This window comes from Nothobranchius furzeri, chromosome 5, assembly GCF_043380555.1.
Source record: "Nothobranchius furzeri strain GRZ-AD chromosome 5, NfurGRZ-RIMD1, whole genome shotgun sequence".
Lineage (NCBI taxonomy): Eukaryota > Metazoa > Chordata > Actinopteri > Cyprinodontiformes > Nothobranchiidae > Nothobranchius > Nothobranchius furzeri.
Genome location: NC_091745.1, coordinates 51,657,710 through 51,673,820, shown reverse-complemented (window position 1 = coordinate 51,673,820; position 16,111 = coordinate 51,657,710). Strand labels below are relative to the sequence as shown.

Below are 16,111 nucleotides of genomic sequence, written 5' to 3'. Positions count from 1 at the left end.
CACGCCTCTTTGTTGTTTCTCTATTTTACAAACAGTTTATCCAAGTACAAATAGTAATATTACTAGACTAATTCAAAATGCAGATAACATGTATTTTGTTAGTAGTAGAAGTTTTATGTAAGGATATCCAACAACTGCACTGAATTGAGACATACTCAAATCCTAAAAATAAAAAATAAAAAGGCTAAGCAACATTTATTAAGCAGACTGGATATCCAGATATCTATGAATCTATTGTTCTAAGTAAATTTTTATATTCCAGATATCCATGATGATCCACAAAGAACACCAGATATTGGACAAATTATGTCACATTTCCCATTCTTGTGTTTTGGGTTTGCAGCACAAGACTAAAGTTCTGTCTATCTGAAATGAAAATAGTTCCAGTTTAAATACGTTCAGATATTAAAATAAAATTACAGATAGCTGGAAGTTTTTTTCATTGTATCTAATTGAAATTAGACGTTGTATTCATAACAATGTTATAGAATGATAGGTGTTTAATTTCTCCTAGTCAGAATTCAGTTAGGCTATTATATTTATCTGGAACATTAATTTTTACTAAGAACAACAGATTTGATTAGAAACACATAACTTGTCTGCCTACTAAATGTTTAAAGAGCAAGTAACACCTAAATGAACATTTTTTTGCTGATAACCTGTATAGATGGTGCTGTACACATGTGTAATCATTAGTGTGGCAGTTTAGAGGAACTTACTTTAAGTTTAATATTTCAGCCCAAAACCATAATTTTATCTTGATCTTCAGGTTAAAAACTCTGTTCCACATTTATTGACAATCAGCTGTGGCTGATGGCTGAGCTGTCAGCAAATTACTACGTGGCTGCACTGCACTGGTCTCCAGGTGAGGCAGCCGCACCTCCACCTGGCTCAACCACTCAATTGCCGATTTGACACGTTGGCACTCTGAGCCGCATGCCTCCTTGAAAAAAATGTCCTCCTCCCCTTTTCATCTAATGATTGTGGTTAAAATCCTCCAGAATGCTGCAGAATCTGTGTCTGCTTTTGTCCTGAGCGGTAAGGCTACTGTGAGTGTGTGCTTGTGTGCATGCGCTCGTTAATGACTCGTTTTTTTGACTGAAAAACTCCGACAGCACACGCGGGGGGTTAAGGGGGATACTGTCCATCACTGCCTCAGTGCCGCTGTCTCGGTTTGCCAGGCAATGCCTCTTTCAGATGCGTTTTCCTAACAGGAAGTGTGGGTGGAACAAATCTCCACCCATGCCTTGACTACCACTTTAAACAGCTAGAGAGCCTAGCTGATGAATAACACTAACTAGCCAGCTAACGCCACTAAAACCAATCCTGCGGGACTTTTGAACCTACTTTCTGTGGAGGGATCAGACATGGAAACAACTGATTGTGGGATAAGAATTTATCCAGCTTCGACAAGCCTGCACTAAATTTTCACGTTGATTTGGTCATTTTTATTTATTTATTTTTTTACTTTGTCCATGTGTGTGCACCAGAGCAGAACAACCAGGAAAACATGGAATGGATTACAGCAGACTGAGTAATTTCTAATGGGTCAAGTGGAATGGATTTCTTTGAGAATGATCGAAAGAGGCGGACTAAATATGGGGTGGGGGACCAAATGCATCATTTAAAAAGGTGGAGGGAACATGTCCCCTTCTGACATAATGGTACCGATGCCTATGGGATCACCTCACCAAATCTGTCTTATTATCACTTTATTGATACTTTTCGAATTTATTTTACTCATAAAGCAATTGGAGCCATTTTAATCATACTAATTATTCATTTTAACTAATAAAATAGGTTTTATTTTCCTCCCTTTTAATCCTCAGAAAGACTATCATGTTTTAAAAATCTTCAGTTAAAAGATCATGTATATATGTTTTTTCATTTTAGATGTTGAAGGGGAAATGAATGCCGGCATGGCTTGGTGATATAATCAGTATGCAAATTAGCGCATGACGTCATCTGACAACTTCAGCTACTTTCATATCGAGGGCAGTTGGCAACACTGACTGCGTTTGTCATGTTACTTGTCACCCTGTCCCCCGCGGGTGTGTGCACACCTCTACAGTTAAAAAAATCAATCAAACTTTATTTACAGTGCTTTACAGATTACAATGACCCTACATAACCCTTAGTCCCATCCCTTCCCTGCCAATTTAAAAGCATTGTCCCCCCCCCCCCCCCCCCAAACTACCATAATACACACACACTAAAGAAAATTATATATGGCTAAGTTCAGATGAGCCAGATATGATAAAGCAAGGAAACACCATCAGAGGAGCCATCTGCCCTGGCAGCAGCGGGCCAAGAGCAGCAGCCGAGGTACCAACCCAGGACGAAAAGGGTGCAGGTGGGGCCTATGCCCACCCTCCACCCAAGGACTATCCGGAGAGCACCCAGGCAGCAACAGTCGACCACTGCCCCCAAGGCAGAGGGCCCCCATGACAGAAACACTGGAAGAAAGATTAAAATAAGACAAAATATAAAATAACAGGAGCTAAAATAATAGTAAAAGTAAGTAAATAAATTATTCATTAAAATATAATCAATATTAAAATAATATCTATGTAAAATAAAACAGTGATCAAATGTAATCAATTAAATATACAAATCAAGTAATAAAACCCCAATAAATAAGCTAAAAAGATAAACGTTCTCTGTTGCCCTGAGGTCCTTTGGCAGTCTGTCCCAGAGGTGAGAGCCATAATGCATGGAAAAATGTATCTCCGTGAGTAGAGGCAACGAGGGTTTATATGGTAAAAGCTATTCTGCAAGGTAAGAGTGCCCAAGACCATTTGGACACTTAAAAACAATTTAAAGACCATTAAAATAGATCCTGAAACATATGACAAGCCAATGCAATCATTCTAACACTGGTGTAATGTGCTCCCGCATCCTGGTCTTTGTCAGGCCTTCCTTCTGCCTAGCTACTTGGGCCAGCTCCTCCAGAGAAATCCCAAGGCGTGCTCTGCCCAGCCGAGAGATGCCCGAGCAACCTCGACTAGCTTCTCTCAACATGAAGGAGCAGCGGGTGTACTCTGAGCCCTTCCCAGATGATCGTGCTTCTCACCCTATCTCTAAGGGAGAGCCCAGTCACCCTGCGGAGAAAACTCATTTCGGCCACTTGTATCTGCAGTCTTTTTCTTTCTGTCACTACCCAAAGCTTGGAACAAAGTTGGAACGTAGATGGACTGGTAAACCAAGAGCTTTGCCTTCTGGCTCAGCTCTCTCTTCACCACAACAGATCAATACAATTCCTGCATCACTGCAGACGCCTGTCGATCTCACCCTTTATTTTTCCCACTCGTGAACAAGACCCAGAGATACCTAAAATCCTGCACTTGAGGCAGGACCTCGTCTCTGACATGGAGAAGGCATTTTACCCTATTCCAATTGAAGACCATGTTCTCAGATTTAGAGGAGCTGATTCTCATCCCAGCCGCTTCACACTCGGCTGCAAACCGCTCCAGCAAAAGCTGGAGATCACTTTCTGATGAAGCCAACAGGACCACATCATCTGCAACAAGCAGAGACTCAATCCTTAGGCCACCAAAATAGATCCCCTCAACACCTTGGCTGCACCTAGAAATCTTGTCCATAGAAGTTATGAACAGAATTGGTGATCAAGGGCAGCCTTGGCAGAGCCCAACTCTCACTAGAACAAGTTCAACGTACTGCCTCCAATGCGGACCAAGCTCTGACACCAGTCATAGAAGGACCTAACAGCCTATATAACCTGCAGCCTTCCGATTACTGAACAACCCGTTCAACCTCTTGAGCTACTGCTGCTCCCTTAGAGGGAGGCTACCCTCTCGTTCACTGGGGTAAACCCCAACTTACAGGCACCAAGATGGGGGACAACCACCCCTGCTCAGCGCCCCTCATTGGGAGCAACTCCAGAGTAAACTGGTTCCAGAGCCATGCGTTGAGATGAGTTCAACTTTATCTAGCCGGAACCTCTCAACCTCCCACACCAACTCCGGGACTTTCTCCGCAGAGAGTTGACATTCTAATCCAGAGCTAGCTTTTGTAGCTGAGGATCAGACCACCAAGGTCCCTGCCTTCAGCTACCACCCGACACACAGCGCACCCAACCCCTTTGGCCCCTCCCACGAGTGGTGAGCCCATGGGAAGGGGGAAATAGACTTTGGTGAGAATTATTAATGAAAAAGGACACATTTGTGAATATGATACACAGAACTTGACAGCAAACAAGTAAAAATATTACACAATGTGGCTTTAAGAGTAAATTATGTCCTGCAAATTAGCACAAATGTTGCATTTTTTATTTATTTATTTTTCACCATTTCATCATATGCAACAAGCCAGTTGTAAAAATTCTGAGGAAATGTCGTACATCTTAAAGTCTCTTTCTGGAATATTTCTCTTATACGATGGTACCACCTAGTGGCTGACAAGCATATCACACAAATATTTTCTCTGTCATATATTTATATTTTAGAGACATACATGTCGGTGAAAAGTTAATCAACTCTGCATCAGCTGAGGTACTCCTTAAATTTGAAGCATGTATGCGGTAGTCTAACACTATTGGATAGTTTTGGTCGGCGCTCAGTTTCCTATTGCATGGAGCAGGGGGCGAGCTTAGCAAATAAATAAATAAATAAATAAAAGACGTATTGCTTACATTATATCACAGTGCATGATGAGACAATCACTTTTACAGAGTTCTGAAAAGTCATACACAAGTTCTGATAGAGGACAACAATGGAAATTTTATTTCAGAATTATTCCAAAACTAATTTTATTTTTATTTTTTTGGACTTTAGTCTTTCTAACCGTTTGCCAACAGTCCCAGCCCGATTGGATACCAGTTCAAAAATTTTCAGAAGTATACACAAAATGTCTGCTGAATTAGCAAGTGAATCATATATTTTTAAAATGGTTTTGCTTTCTGGAATATTTCTTTTAAGTAAAGCAAAAAATAAAGTGAAGCAGCCACTTGTATAAAAGCTGGAGGCCTGTTTGTTTTTGTTTTCTTTTAGAGGTTTTGCTGTTGTTGTGACATTACCAGTCACACATCACTAAAATGTCGCCATTCTCCCTTAATTACTGAATTCAGACTTCACTTTGCATTTATTATACTAGCATGTCATGTTATGCCAACATAATGACTTTCGTCTATATATCTAAGAAAGAAACAACAATTGTATCTCTTCATAACGTGAGTATATATATATTTTTAGGGGTGAGACTCGATAAAAATAAATTAATTTAATTAATTAGAGACTTTGTAATTAATTAATCTTTAATAACTGCATTTTAATCATTCAGAAAATGTGCCCTCAAAGCAATTTTTGAATGCAAAATAATGAGACAGAGACTCAAACATTAGACATGTTTATTATTATTGTAAGCAAAAGCATTTTCATTTCTAAAAAAATGCATTTAATTATTCAAATGTCACTTTGTGATATGAAACAAGACCCAAATCAACAAAAGTGTATAATTGCAAATAGAAAACACCTGCAAAGGGTCCTGAGCCTTTAAAATGTGTCAGTTGAATTACTGAAATAAATGGACTTTGCACCAGATTCAAATTTTTCCAGTTTCACTTGTTTGTATGATTGGGTGTTTTTATTAGCATTTCTATTACTCGTAATGTAATAAAAACAAATATGTAAATAAAAATTCTTTACAAATGACAGTAGAACAGGCACAAATATGATCTAGGACGTCAATGTACTAACTTTTAACCGATAACCAATATTTTCCGATACCGATGTACTGACATTAATGCTTCTAAAATAAGCAGATTTTGTTTAGAATGAAAATTATTAAAGCTGAATATATGTTTTTCTGTACACAAATCACATACATTTACACTTCTATGATTACAATCGCTGTCACATGACTAAACAAATTCTCATCACCCCCCTCACCCTCTGAAACAGTTAAACAAATGGAAAAAAATATCGGTTGTTAATATCGGCCCGGTTTTAATTATCGGACCGCTACAGATATGTTAAAAAATGACTAACATCGGCCGATACCGATATTGATGCCGGTGTGTTGTCCATCCCTTATAAAATATAGCTTACCTCGACTTTTGTAAAGTTTCTGGTCCCACCGGGCAGCAGCAGCAGAGATGATCTCTGAAAAATGTCCGCGACATGGACTCCGCAGTTTTCTGGAAGTTTTTTTTTTTTACAAGTTAAGAGAAGAGGCTGATGTGTTCCCCAAATACTGCATCAGTCCAAGCATGGCAATTTATTCTAATTATTCTGTTTTAGCAGCCATTAACAGAGCACAGTGCATTGTTGTGTGCGTCAGTGATTTTCGGTCTACAAGGAAATCATGCAATGACAAAGGTTCCGCCTTGCTTAAAATGCAAGTTGTGATTAAATGCGTGAATATTTTTACCGCGTCATATTGTTCTAATTAATTAATCATAATTAACGCGTTAAAGTCCCACCCCTAATTTTTATACCATCATCCACCTGGCTATATTTATCGTATTAAGTATTAGAGTTCTGAAATATCTGTTAATTCCAGTCTGTCACGATCAAACTGTAAAAGCCAATATTTTAAACTCATTGGAGCATTGTGCGGGTTTCAAGACAGAAAACAAACATTTGTTAGATATTTGACTACTGATAAAGTTGTTGAAACATGTTTTTGAGGGTAGTAACATTCTCCATCTACTTTTGTATGTTTAATATGAAGATACAGACAATGAACTTCGGCTGATGCAGTGATTTGTTTGTGCTGCCTTGTGTTTTCTGTGTGCGTGTGTGTGTGTTCAGGTAAATCTTTGCATGGCACCTGTTTGTGTGCATTCACTTAATCATTACCTTCATGTGATACAGTGCTACCAACCAATGGCCAAGGTTTGTGAATGGAAGATTTGTTGCAGGGAGACAGATTTGATGGAGATTTAGGAATATTTTCACAGAGAACTAGTTGAAATTCTAGAATGAAGCTTGCTGCACACATCTGTAGTGACTTGCTGATTGTTTGCAGGAAGTAGTAATAGTTGCATAAACCGTGTGATTAGTTTGATTACAGGCATTTGATTGTAAACATTAAAACTCGAGAGAGAAAAAAATGAATTTATAGGGTAGTAAAATAAAATGTTTTTAGATAGTTAATATTGATAAACATAACCGTTATTCAAGAAAATATATTTGCTGTGGGAATAACATATAGTATACATAAATCACATGAGTATCCTACAGAATGTGTTTCTACCAGTAAAATAAACCAATGGCATTTTAATAGATTTCATAAAATCTGGGATCTGAAGAAGTAGATATTTTCTGCAGCACAACCTTTACAAGTCTGTATGTTTTCTTCTTTTTAGCCTGCCATTCAGCTTTTTCTCATTAGATCTGTCTTTGCCTTGGCTTATGTTTCATAGCTCAGCAGAACTGTGTCCTTTGTCATAACATTATGCTCCTCTATCAGTCTCCTCTCCCAGTGTGAGCGTCCGTTTGACCAGAATGTGTCTCTGTGCTCAGGTATGGACATGGAGGAGAAGACCAAGCAGATGAAACTAAAGATGAACAAGTACAAGCAGGGAGCAGGCTCTGACTCCAGACTGGAGCAGGATCACCACAAGGTAATAGCACCTTCACAAAAGGAAAGAGAAGAAAAGAGAAATGAACAATAACAAAAAGTAAAATAAGTAGAATATAAAAAAAGTAAATAGAATGACCCCCCCCCCCTCCCCCCCTTTCAAAAAAACTTTCACTTGTGGTTCTTATTCCTATACATATATGTATCGATACATATATATATATATATATATATATATATATATATATATATATATATATATATATATATATATATATATATATATATACATATATATCTCTCTTTCTGCAGGTCTTTCTTACCCTCCTCCTCCTGCTGCTCTCAAGTGGCTTCTCACAAAATATTTTAAATTAATTTATCACCAGAAAATTATGTAAAATGTGAGTGCAATTATTGACCAATCTACAAACTCACATTAAATCAATTTTTTATTATTTCAAAGTAGACTAGGCAGTGTGAAATGTCTCCCCAGTCGTCACTAGTGTCTACAGAAGGGATTCATCACTAAATCAAACGTATCAGATGTGTTCATGATCTAAAATATGCAGGAAATGTGCTGGAAGCAGACTGCAGTGCCAGATATGTCAGCTAAACAGCGGCCCACCACTCTGAAGTTGCAAGTGTGATATCCTGGCTACAGAGGGTGGTGGGGTCTCAGTGACTTTCCATTAATCATGTAAAGCAGGGGTGGGGAACCCTGGTCCTCGAGGGCCGGTATCCTGCATGACTTTGCTTCAACACTTCTGATACAGTGGTTGATTCACCTGATCTGCAGCTCATCAAGCTCTGCTAAAGCCTGTTAATCGCCTGCTGATTGAAATCAGGTGTGATGATGCAGGGCTGAAACTAAAATATGCTGGATAGCGGCCCTCGATGGACCAGGGTTCCCCAACCCTGATGTAAAGGGTCATTTTAGCACATACTGGCTCTAGAAAATGATTTTAAAATGTGAAGAAGTTTCATAGTATCCCTTTAAATAGTTTCTAACTATCCAACACGAAATTGAGTGCAACAAAACAAATTTAAAATAACAAAACTAAAGTCTGCATGTAAAATATTTATAAACTTAACTATTTATAGGTAAACAACTTAGAAAAGCTAAGAAAATCACACATTTAAAATTCTTAGAGGCTGCTTGAAACAGAATTTTTGCTTTGCGTATTCCACACTCTTCCTTTGAAGTGTCAGTATTGGTAAAATATGTCCAAATCTGGCTGCATTTCCTGCTTTAACTGATGTCCACACCTTTCCCCCCTTTCTCACCCTCCTCCTCCTGCTGCTCTGTGTTTACACCCTCGGCTCCTTCTCTGATTGGTCACTTCAGAAAGCCAACTGTAAGAGCCATTTCATTAGCAAACGACACATCACTAATTGGCATAATGAACTGAACTTTTTTGGAATGTTAACTTTGTTAAGTGCCTTGAGGCAACTGCTTCATAAACTAAATTTAATTAAATGTTTTGGACACTCAAGTTAACAGAGGGGCAGAGTTGTCAACTGACCAATAGTGGATGGTGAGTTGGCTTCGAGTAGAGGAAGGATGCTGGACAGACCTAGCAGGCCTAAAAGGTTCTGTTAGGAGTTTCTGGCCGACTTTCCTCTCCTGTTAAAAAGAGTTTCAACTTCCACTTCCAGCCGAACATTTAACATGTATCGGGGGAGGCTGGTGAAATGGCCCCTTACACTCACTATTGGACACTCCTATGGAGAAACCTTACATATGCAAGTGTGTGTACACACACACAGGGGCTCACATGGCGCTGTCACAAGGATGGACTTGGGCATTTTCAGCACATCACCTGTGTGGTGGCTGTGGCTTGCACTAAATGCACTTTGTGTTTCTCAGCCAACATTTTCACTTTTATACATCCTCATGTTGTTGGTGCTGTGATATTTTGGTTTTGTATTTTTGTGTGTCCCTTTTCTCTCTCTCTCTCTCTCTCTCTCTCTCTCTCTCTCTCTCTCTCTCTCTCTCTCTCTCTCTCTCTCTCTCTCTCTCTCTCTCTCTTTCTGCAGGTCTAGAAGCAGATTCTTTCTCATTATTTATTGTTTATTTTTGTGACCCCCTGGCCTCTTCCTTCTCTCTCCCCCTTTCTCTTACACTTCTGTCTCTGTGTTCGTTGGTATTTTAAACAACCGAAAATATTTCTAATAAAGTTTTGTATCAGGAGTGGCATTATGACCAGAAGCTTTAACACACCACCTGTGATAATAAAACTGCAAGGCTTGTCTTCAGTATTCAGACATTAATTCTGATTGCTTCACAGCTGGACAGGACAGGGTAAAATAAATAAATAAATAAATAAATAAATAAATAAATAAAAAACCTGGGCATGGGAGGACTTTGGTGAGGCTATAGAAAAGGACTTCCTTACAGCTTTGAGGTAATTCTGGTCCAAGGCTGCTCTATATCTCTGATTATGTTCTGTGGGGCAGCAGTAGCTCAGGAGGTAAATGGTCTGTATTTAATATATAATTAATTAATTAGCACCTTTTAGAACCTTGGGAACCACCCAAGGCGCTTTACAACACAATCAGTCATTCACCTTTTCACACCCTGGTGGTGATGAACAACATTCTAGACATAGCTGCCCTGGGGCACACTGACAGAGTGCATGGCGAGTCTGCCATACACAGGTGCCACCGGTCCCTCCAAACACCACCAGCAGGTAAGGTGTCTTGCCCAAGGACACAACGACAGCGACAATCTGAGTGGGGCTTGAACTTGCAGCCTTCCGATTACGGGGTGAGCACTTAACTCCTGTGCCACCATTGCCCCTAGGTAGAGCGGGTTACTCTATAATAGAAAGGTTGTAGGTTCAATCCCAGCTCTCACCAGAGGATGCTGCTGTTGTGCCCTTGAGTAAGACAGTTAACCCGCCTTGCCTTCTGGTGGTGGTTGGAGGGGGCTGTGGCACCAGTGTTGCTTCGGTGTGCCCCAGGGAGGGTGTAAATAAGCAACAGCCTACATGTGCTGATAGAGAAGCTAATCCGGCACAGCTGAGACTCTTCTAGGATACAGCTGGTGAATTTGTTTGCACCTGTGCGTGACGCATTGAGAGGCTGCTTTCTTGTTTCTTCAATGGTTGTATAATCAATATGAGGCATTTTGTAGGCCTATTCCGACCATTCTCCTGGATGCAACATTCTCGTGCTAAGGAATTATAGTCCAGTTGTCTTTATATTAACCTTTTGGATCACAAAATACTATTTTCTTCTGCTATGGAGCAGCTCAGTGACCTAGTAGTATGAGTGTCTGCCTTAATAAGGCGTGCATGGCAGACTATACACTGCCCGGTCAAGAAAAAGTCGCCACCAAAGTCGCCACCAGAGCTGGAGGTCAGATCACTAGAGACTGCATAGGGAATTTAGGGGACAAACACCTTTAGGAGTGACTTGTTAAAATAATTTAATAAGCACAACTTCAGTTGCAAATAAAAGCTAATTATGTCCAAGAAAAATGGAAGTCCGTGGCAATCGTGTAATCTTTTGAAAAAAAGACACAATTGTGTGCCTGGGTCCCCCTCATGAACCAGGTTTGGAGGTGGGACACATCGGCGATGATCAACTTTGTTGTCATCTCATCTAATCTGCGGCTGCATGTCTTGGACACTTGGGTGAAGAGAGAGGCGGTGTCGGTACAAGATCTGCTCAGGTGCAAGATTGGCTCGGGGTCCGTCGACTGCCAAAGTAGTTGATTGGCTGAACATGAACCTTACGGAATTACGTAATCACGTTACGTTGTTATCACTTTACGTTGGTCCAGGCAAATCTTTCTGTTGGAAAGATGGACAATTTTTACAAAGAAATCCATCATTACCTCTTTGAAAATACACTTTTAGCATAGAGCTGCATGTATATTAGCGCTGAACGATTAACTGCATGTGCAGTTAAATTGCGATGTGACAAAAGGAGATTTTCTAATCGCAAAGGCTGCAATTTGGCAGCGAGTGGTTAGCGCAATGCTAATATACGTGGAAAAACCCATAGGAATGCTAATGCTAATATCACCGATTACATTCTTACAAATTATGAATTAGAAACGTGCCAAATGATTACATTTGGAGTCTAATAGAAAGTAAAACTACCATCAATCAAATAAGTACAGACAGGTATTTTAATAAAGCCAGAAAACTTTTAACTCCAGAGTTTTGGCTAGCAGCTATCAGCGTAACTGAACTACGCATGGACAAGACGTCAAAAACTAAACACAAAATACTTCAATAAACGGGACAGACTTCTTTCCTGCAAATACAATTTCACAGGTGTTGCTAATACCTATGATCCTTCAAGGGATGTGCTCAAAGAGGAGTTCAACATTATGAATACAATATAGTGTTTTATTTTACAAATACCATTATAAACACAAACTTACGTCTTCATAAACATTATTTTAATAACGAAACTGCAAATTTTTTTTCCAACAGTATAGATGTGTAGTGTATTTTGTCCGAGTGGGTTTGCCGTACTTTGACGTCATCGGCAGTCGAAGGACCCCGAGCTGATCTTGCACCCGAGCAGATCTTGTACCGACAGCGGCAATGTCAACTGACCAGTACCTGGTGGTGAGCTGGCTTCAATGGAAGGGGAGGATGCCGGATCCTGATGCCCCAGCGGGAGCAGCCCTGTGTGGCACTAAGCCGGCTGTATCCACAGGAGGGAGGAAGATCTTGGAGGAGCGCAGAGCACATTGCAGTTCCTGCAGATGACCTCGCTAGTCAGATGTCCACAATCTGAAGGCGAGGGGGTGTGTGGGGGGGTGGGGGGTGGGGGGGTAGGACGGGTTTTCACAGCATCTGTCTGCATTCCTTCCTTCGTGGGGGTTGTTGTTAGCAGCTCAAGGCTGCCTTGGCGTCAGATTTGAATAACAAGACTTTGTTTGGGTCAGGCAGAGATAATTTTCCTCTCTGCCTTCAGTCTGTAACTGGTCATTCAAGTCCTTCAGTGAAGCCAATTTAGGTTTTAAACATCTCCACACCGTCCGGTGACCCTCTCCGAGATGACATCCATTTTGCGCACTAACACCGATAACGCAGCTAAGACATTGTCCAGCTTACGATTCACCTCGAGTAACATCCCAGTCTGTGAGGTCTCCCCCCGGACGGTGCTTCCCGTGGGTGCGGGTCGCCCTCCAATCTCTCCGGTCTTCCCAAATTTCCAGAAAACCAGATATCCTCCCACTCCAATCAGAAGAAATCCAGTGATCATCAGGCCAAATATCCACACATCTTCGACATCCTCAATGGACAGCTGAGAGAGACAAACGATCCTCCACACCTTCCAGGAATCGAGCGCATATCCCGCTGCGTGTGTCTCTTGTGGGCAAGTGGGAGCCCCCTCCTCTGTTCTCAATGTAGAAAAAAATCTTGTCAATCACGTTGAATGACCAATTAATTAAATCCATTTCTGAAAAATAGGGATTTCCATAAGAAATGCAGAGAAGCACTCTGTAGGCAGACAGGACAAAGAGCCTTGGGAAAAAAGATAAGGGAGCAAAAGCAGAAGCGTCTGTATTCGTGCTTCAACATATACTGCGATATAGTTTTTACCCTAAACTGCACAACACTCTGCTTCCAAGAGAAGGTGTGAAGCCTTATTTACACCGAATGCCGAATGGATGTGGTCCAGTTTTGCAAAGATCAAAAATCACTGAGTCCAATCAGAGCATTTGCACCAGCTGTGGTGCAGACAGACAGACAGACACACAGATGATAGATAGATAGATATAGATAGATAGATAGATAGATAGATAGATAGATAGATAGATAGATAGATAGATAGATAGATAGATAGATAGATAGATAGATAGACAGACAGACAGACAGACAGACAGACAGACAGACCGACCGATCGATAGATGATAGATAGATAGATAGATAGATAGATAGATAGATAGATAGATAGATAGATAGATAGATAGATAGATAGATAGATAGATAGATAGATAGATAGATAGATGGATAGATAGATAGATAGATAGATAGATAGATAGATAGATAGATAGATAGATAGATAGATAGATAGATAGATAGATAGATCGATCGATCGATGGATGGATGGATGGATGGAGTAATAGTACTATAAATAGATTTGCATAATCATCATTGTAACATTATATATCATATGCAATTTATGCATGCAGCTATTGTAGAATTTATTTTATCAATAGACTAATGTATTTAAAATGTATTTTTGTTGTCACATAAATTAAAGGAATGCTGAGTGTTTCCTTAATCAAGTGTTTACCATCCTGATGTAGAGGTCCTGTACCTGCTTCCTCTCTGCAGGCTGAGCCAAGTTGTTCAGGAGAAAAAGGCTCTGTCTGTTTTCCTTTTTTGTCAGTGTTATGAGAACTATTGCATGCAGAGAAGTCGTGTGTTTTTACAAGGCTATAAAAAGCAGACTGAGTTGTAAAGCTATCCTTGCATGTTGAACATTAGCCTTCCAATGGCATCTCATTGACAAAACAATTGTCTATTATTATAAAACCAGACTGGTGACCAATTGCTTTTAACATGCAGTGAATTACAAAACTTTCAGTAACACTCAGACACTTTCACCACAAAACGGCGTCATTAAAACACAAGCAGCATGTTAAAAAGGTTCTGAAAAACGTCTGTCAGGCTTGTCATTTCTGCTCATCTTCCATTTTCCTTTTCATGGATCTTTTGTTGAGAAGAACAGCATGCTACAGATACAAAGTTCTAATTATTTTACTAAAGTGATTATTTCTGATAAAGTTTCCCTACCAAAGAAACCAAAGAATGCACCTTCATTATTTTCTTGAAGATGTTTTGCTTATCATCTGATGAGCCTTTTCGGTTCCATATCATGCTATTTTAAACCTTTCAGAAGAAAGGCAGGCACAGTATATGATAAAATATTATTGTTGGCTATTGAGATGTAATTTATCTTAAACAGAAGTTATTTTTGTCAACTTGAATTTAAACCAGGAAATAAAGCCTGCTCTGGTAAAATATGCCTACAAGAGTGCCTTAGGAGAGTTGGTTGCTTTACTGGCTGTGGTAGTTTAGTGCTGAAAGTGTCTGCTTGCCAACTATTTTCTGCCATGTGCTGATGTGGGTTTGAATCTCGGTGGTGTCGGCAGTGATTTATTTAGCCAGCCAAAGATTCAATCTTTTGACTTTGTAGTTTTATTAATTAATTATTTTCAGCAAAATATTTTGTGTCTCTAAAGATCTTTGAATTTGGTCATTTCCAAGCAGCATTTTAGTTGATTTACCTCTACTTCACACTGGAAGCATCAGCAGTGTGGAACAGCAGCAGAATATCACTGCTCCCAATTAGAGTCCATTAGAGGCTATGGGGTGATTCAAACCCGCCGCGACGTGGGGCCCGTCCCAGAAGCGGTACGCCCTGCCGCTTAAAACAGAACAGGGTTCTATTTTTGTCATGAGCCGCTTCTGGGACACGACAATTTCCACAGTTAACACTGGGCCAGATAGGAAATCACACACAGTTTTTGTGCAAACCCCCCAGTAATTTTTAAAGTAAAAGACTGTTGCAGTAATTAGATTTCATATCTATGCAGATGACGTCAATACAAACGATTTATTTACTCACAGTACTGTTCCAGAAGTAAAGCGGTGTGTTTTTCATGGCATTAATTCTGGCAGTGGAGAGGAACAACTTCATATATGACATCAAACATTGATATCAAATGTGATTTCTTTCTTTTTGGTTTAATGGCGGATGGCATAAACTCAACAGATTTAGTGATCTCGTGAGTCCAGCGAGAAGCCTGGCAGAGAAGCTGCTCTGTGGCTGAGATTCTACCGGTGTGTACTGGCCCACAGCAAAAGTCGCGAGTAAACTGTTCCGCTCTGCTGTGAAGGACGGGTCACTTTGCTCACCTCACATGGACTCACACTGGTTAAATGGGGCAGCAGTAGCTCAACAGGTTGAGCGGGTTGTCTAGGAATCGGAAGGTTGCAGTAGGGCTGGGCGATATGGCAAAAATAGAATATCACGATTTTTCCAATATTTTATCACGATTTCGATTTTATCACGCTTTTTTATCCATGAATAGCATAACTTCAATTGCGTATTAAAGAAGAGAAACATTGAATAAATAAACATTTATTCATATTAGGGATAATCAGCACAGTGCTAACACACTTATATTTTAAACTCACACCAGAGATGATAAAAGCCCTGAGAGAAACAATTACAAAAATCAGTTTTTCTCGTTTTTCAAGTAACTTAACATAAATTAAAATCGTAAACATATTTAAAGTGCAAACATGTCAATTGCAAACGTATTGTGCAAACATTAACTTATTCAAAATACTATGTAGCTCCCAGTTGCTCATGTAGTGGATAGTTAAGCTCAAATACGGCTCTGATGTGCGGCTGGACCAGAGATCGCTTGTGGTAGCAAAAAACTGCGCATTCTGAATATTTTCTGCAACAAGTCTCTAAATAAATTAAAAATTTCCAGTGCAGATTGGAGACAACCCATAGAAGCACTGATTTGATCTCATTTCAGAGAAAAATAGAACAGGTTAGATGCACCTAATAAATAAAA

At 39.8% G+C, this 16,111-nt stretch overlaps 1 protein-coding gene across 49 annotated transcripts in view; it reads left to right on the top strand.

Annotated features, from left to right (window-relative positions):
* The window catches only part of rims2a (regulating synaptic membrane exocytosis 2a), a 235,951-nt gene that overhangs the window by 180,688 nt on the left and 39,152 nt on the right, over window positions 1–16,111 (top strand). For 39 of the 49 annotated variants that reach the window (XM_070550878.1, XM_070550871.1, XM_070550876.1 and 36 more), the window contains one exon: window positions 7,485–7,585. The exons of the other annotated variants lie outside the window; for them this stretch is intronic. In XM_070550878.1, coding sequence (XP_070406979.1) covers window positions 7,485–7,585 — 101 coding nt within the window. The remainder of the gene's footprint in view (window positions 1–7,484; window positions 7,586–16,111) is intronic. 49 annotated transcript variants of the gene reach the window in all.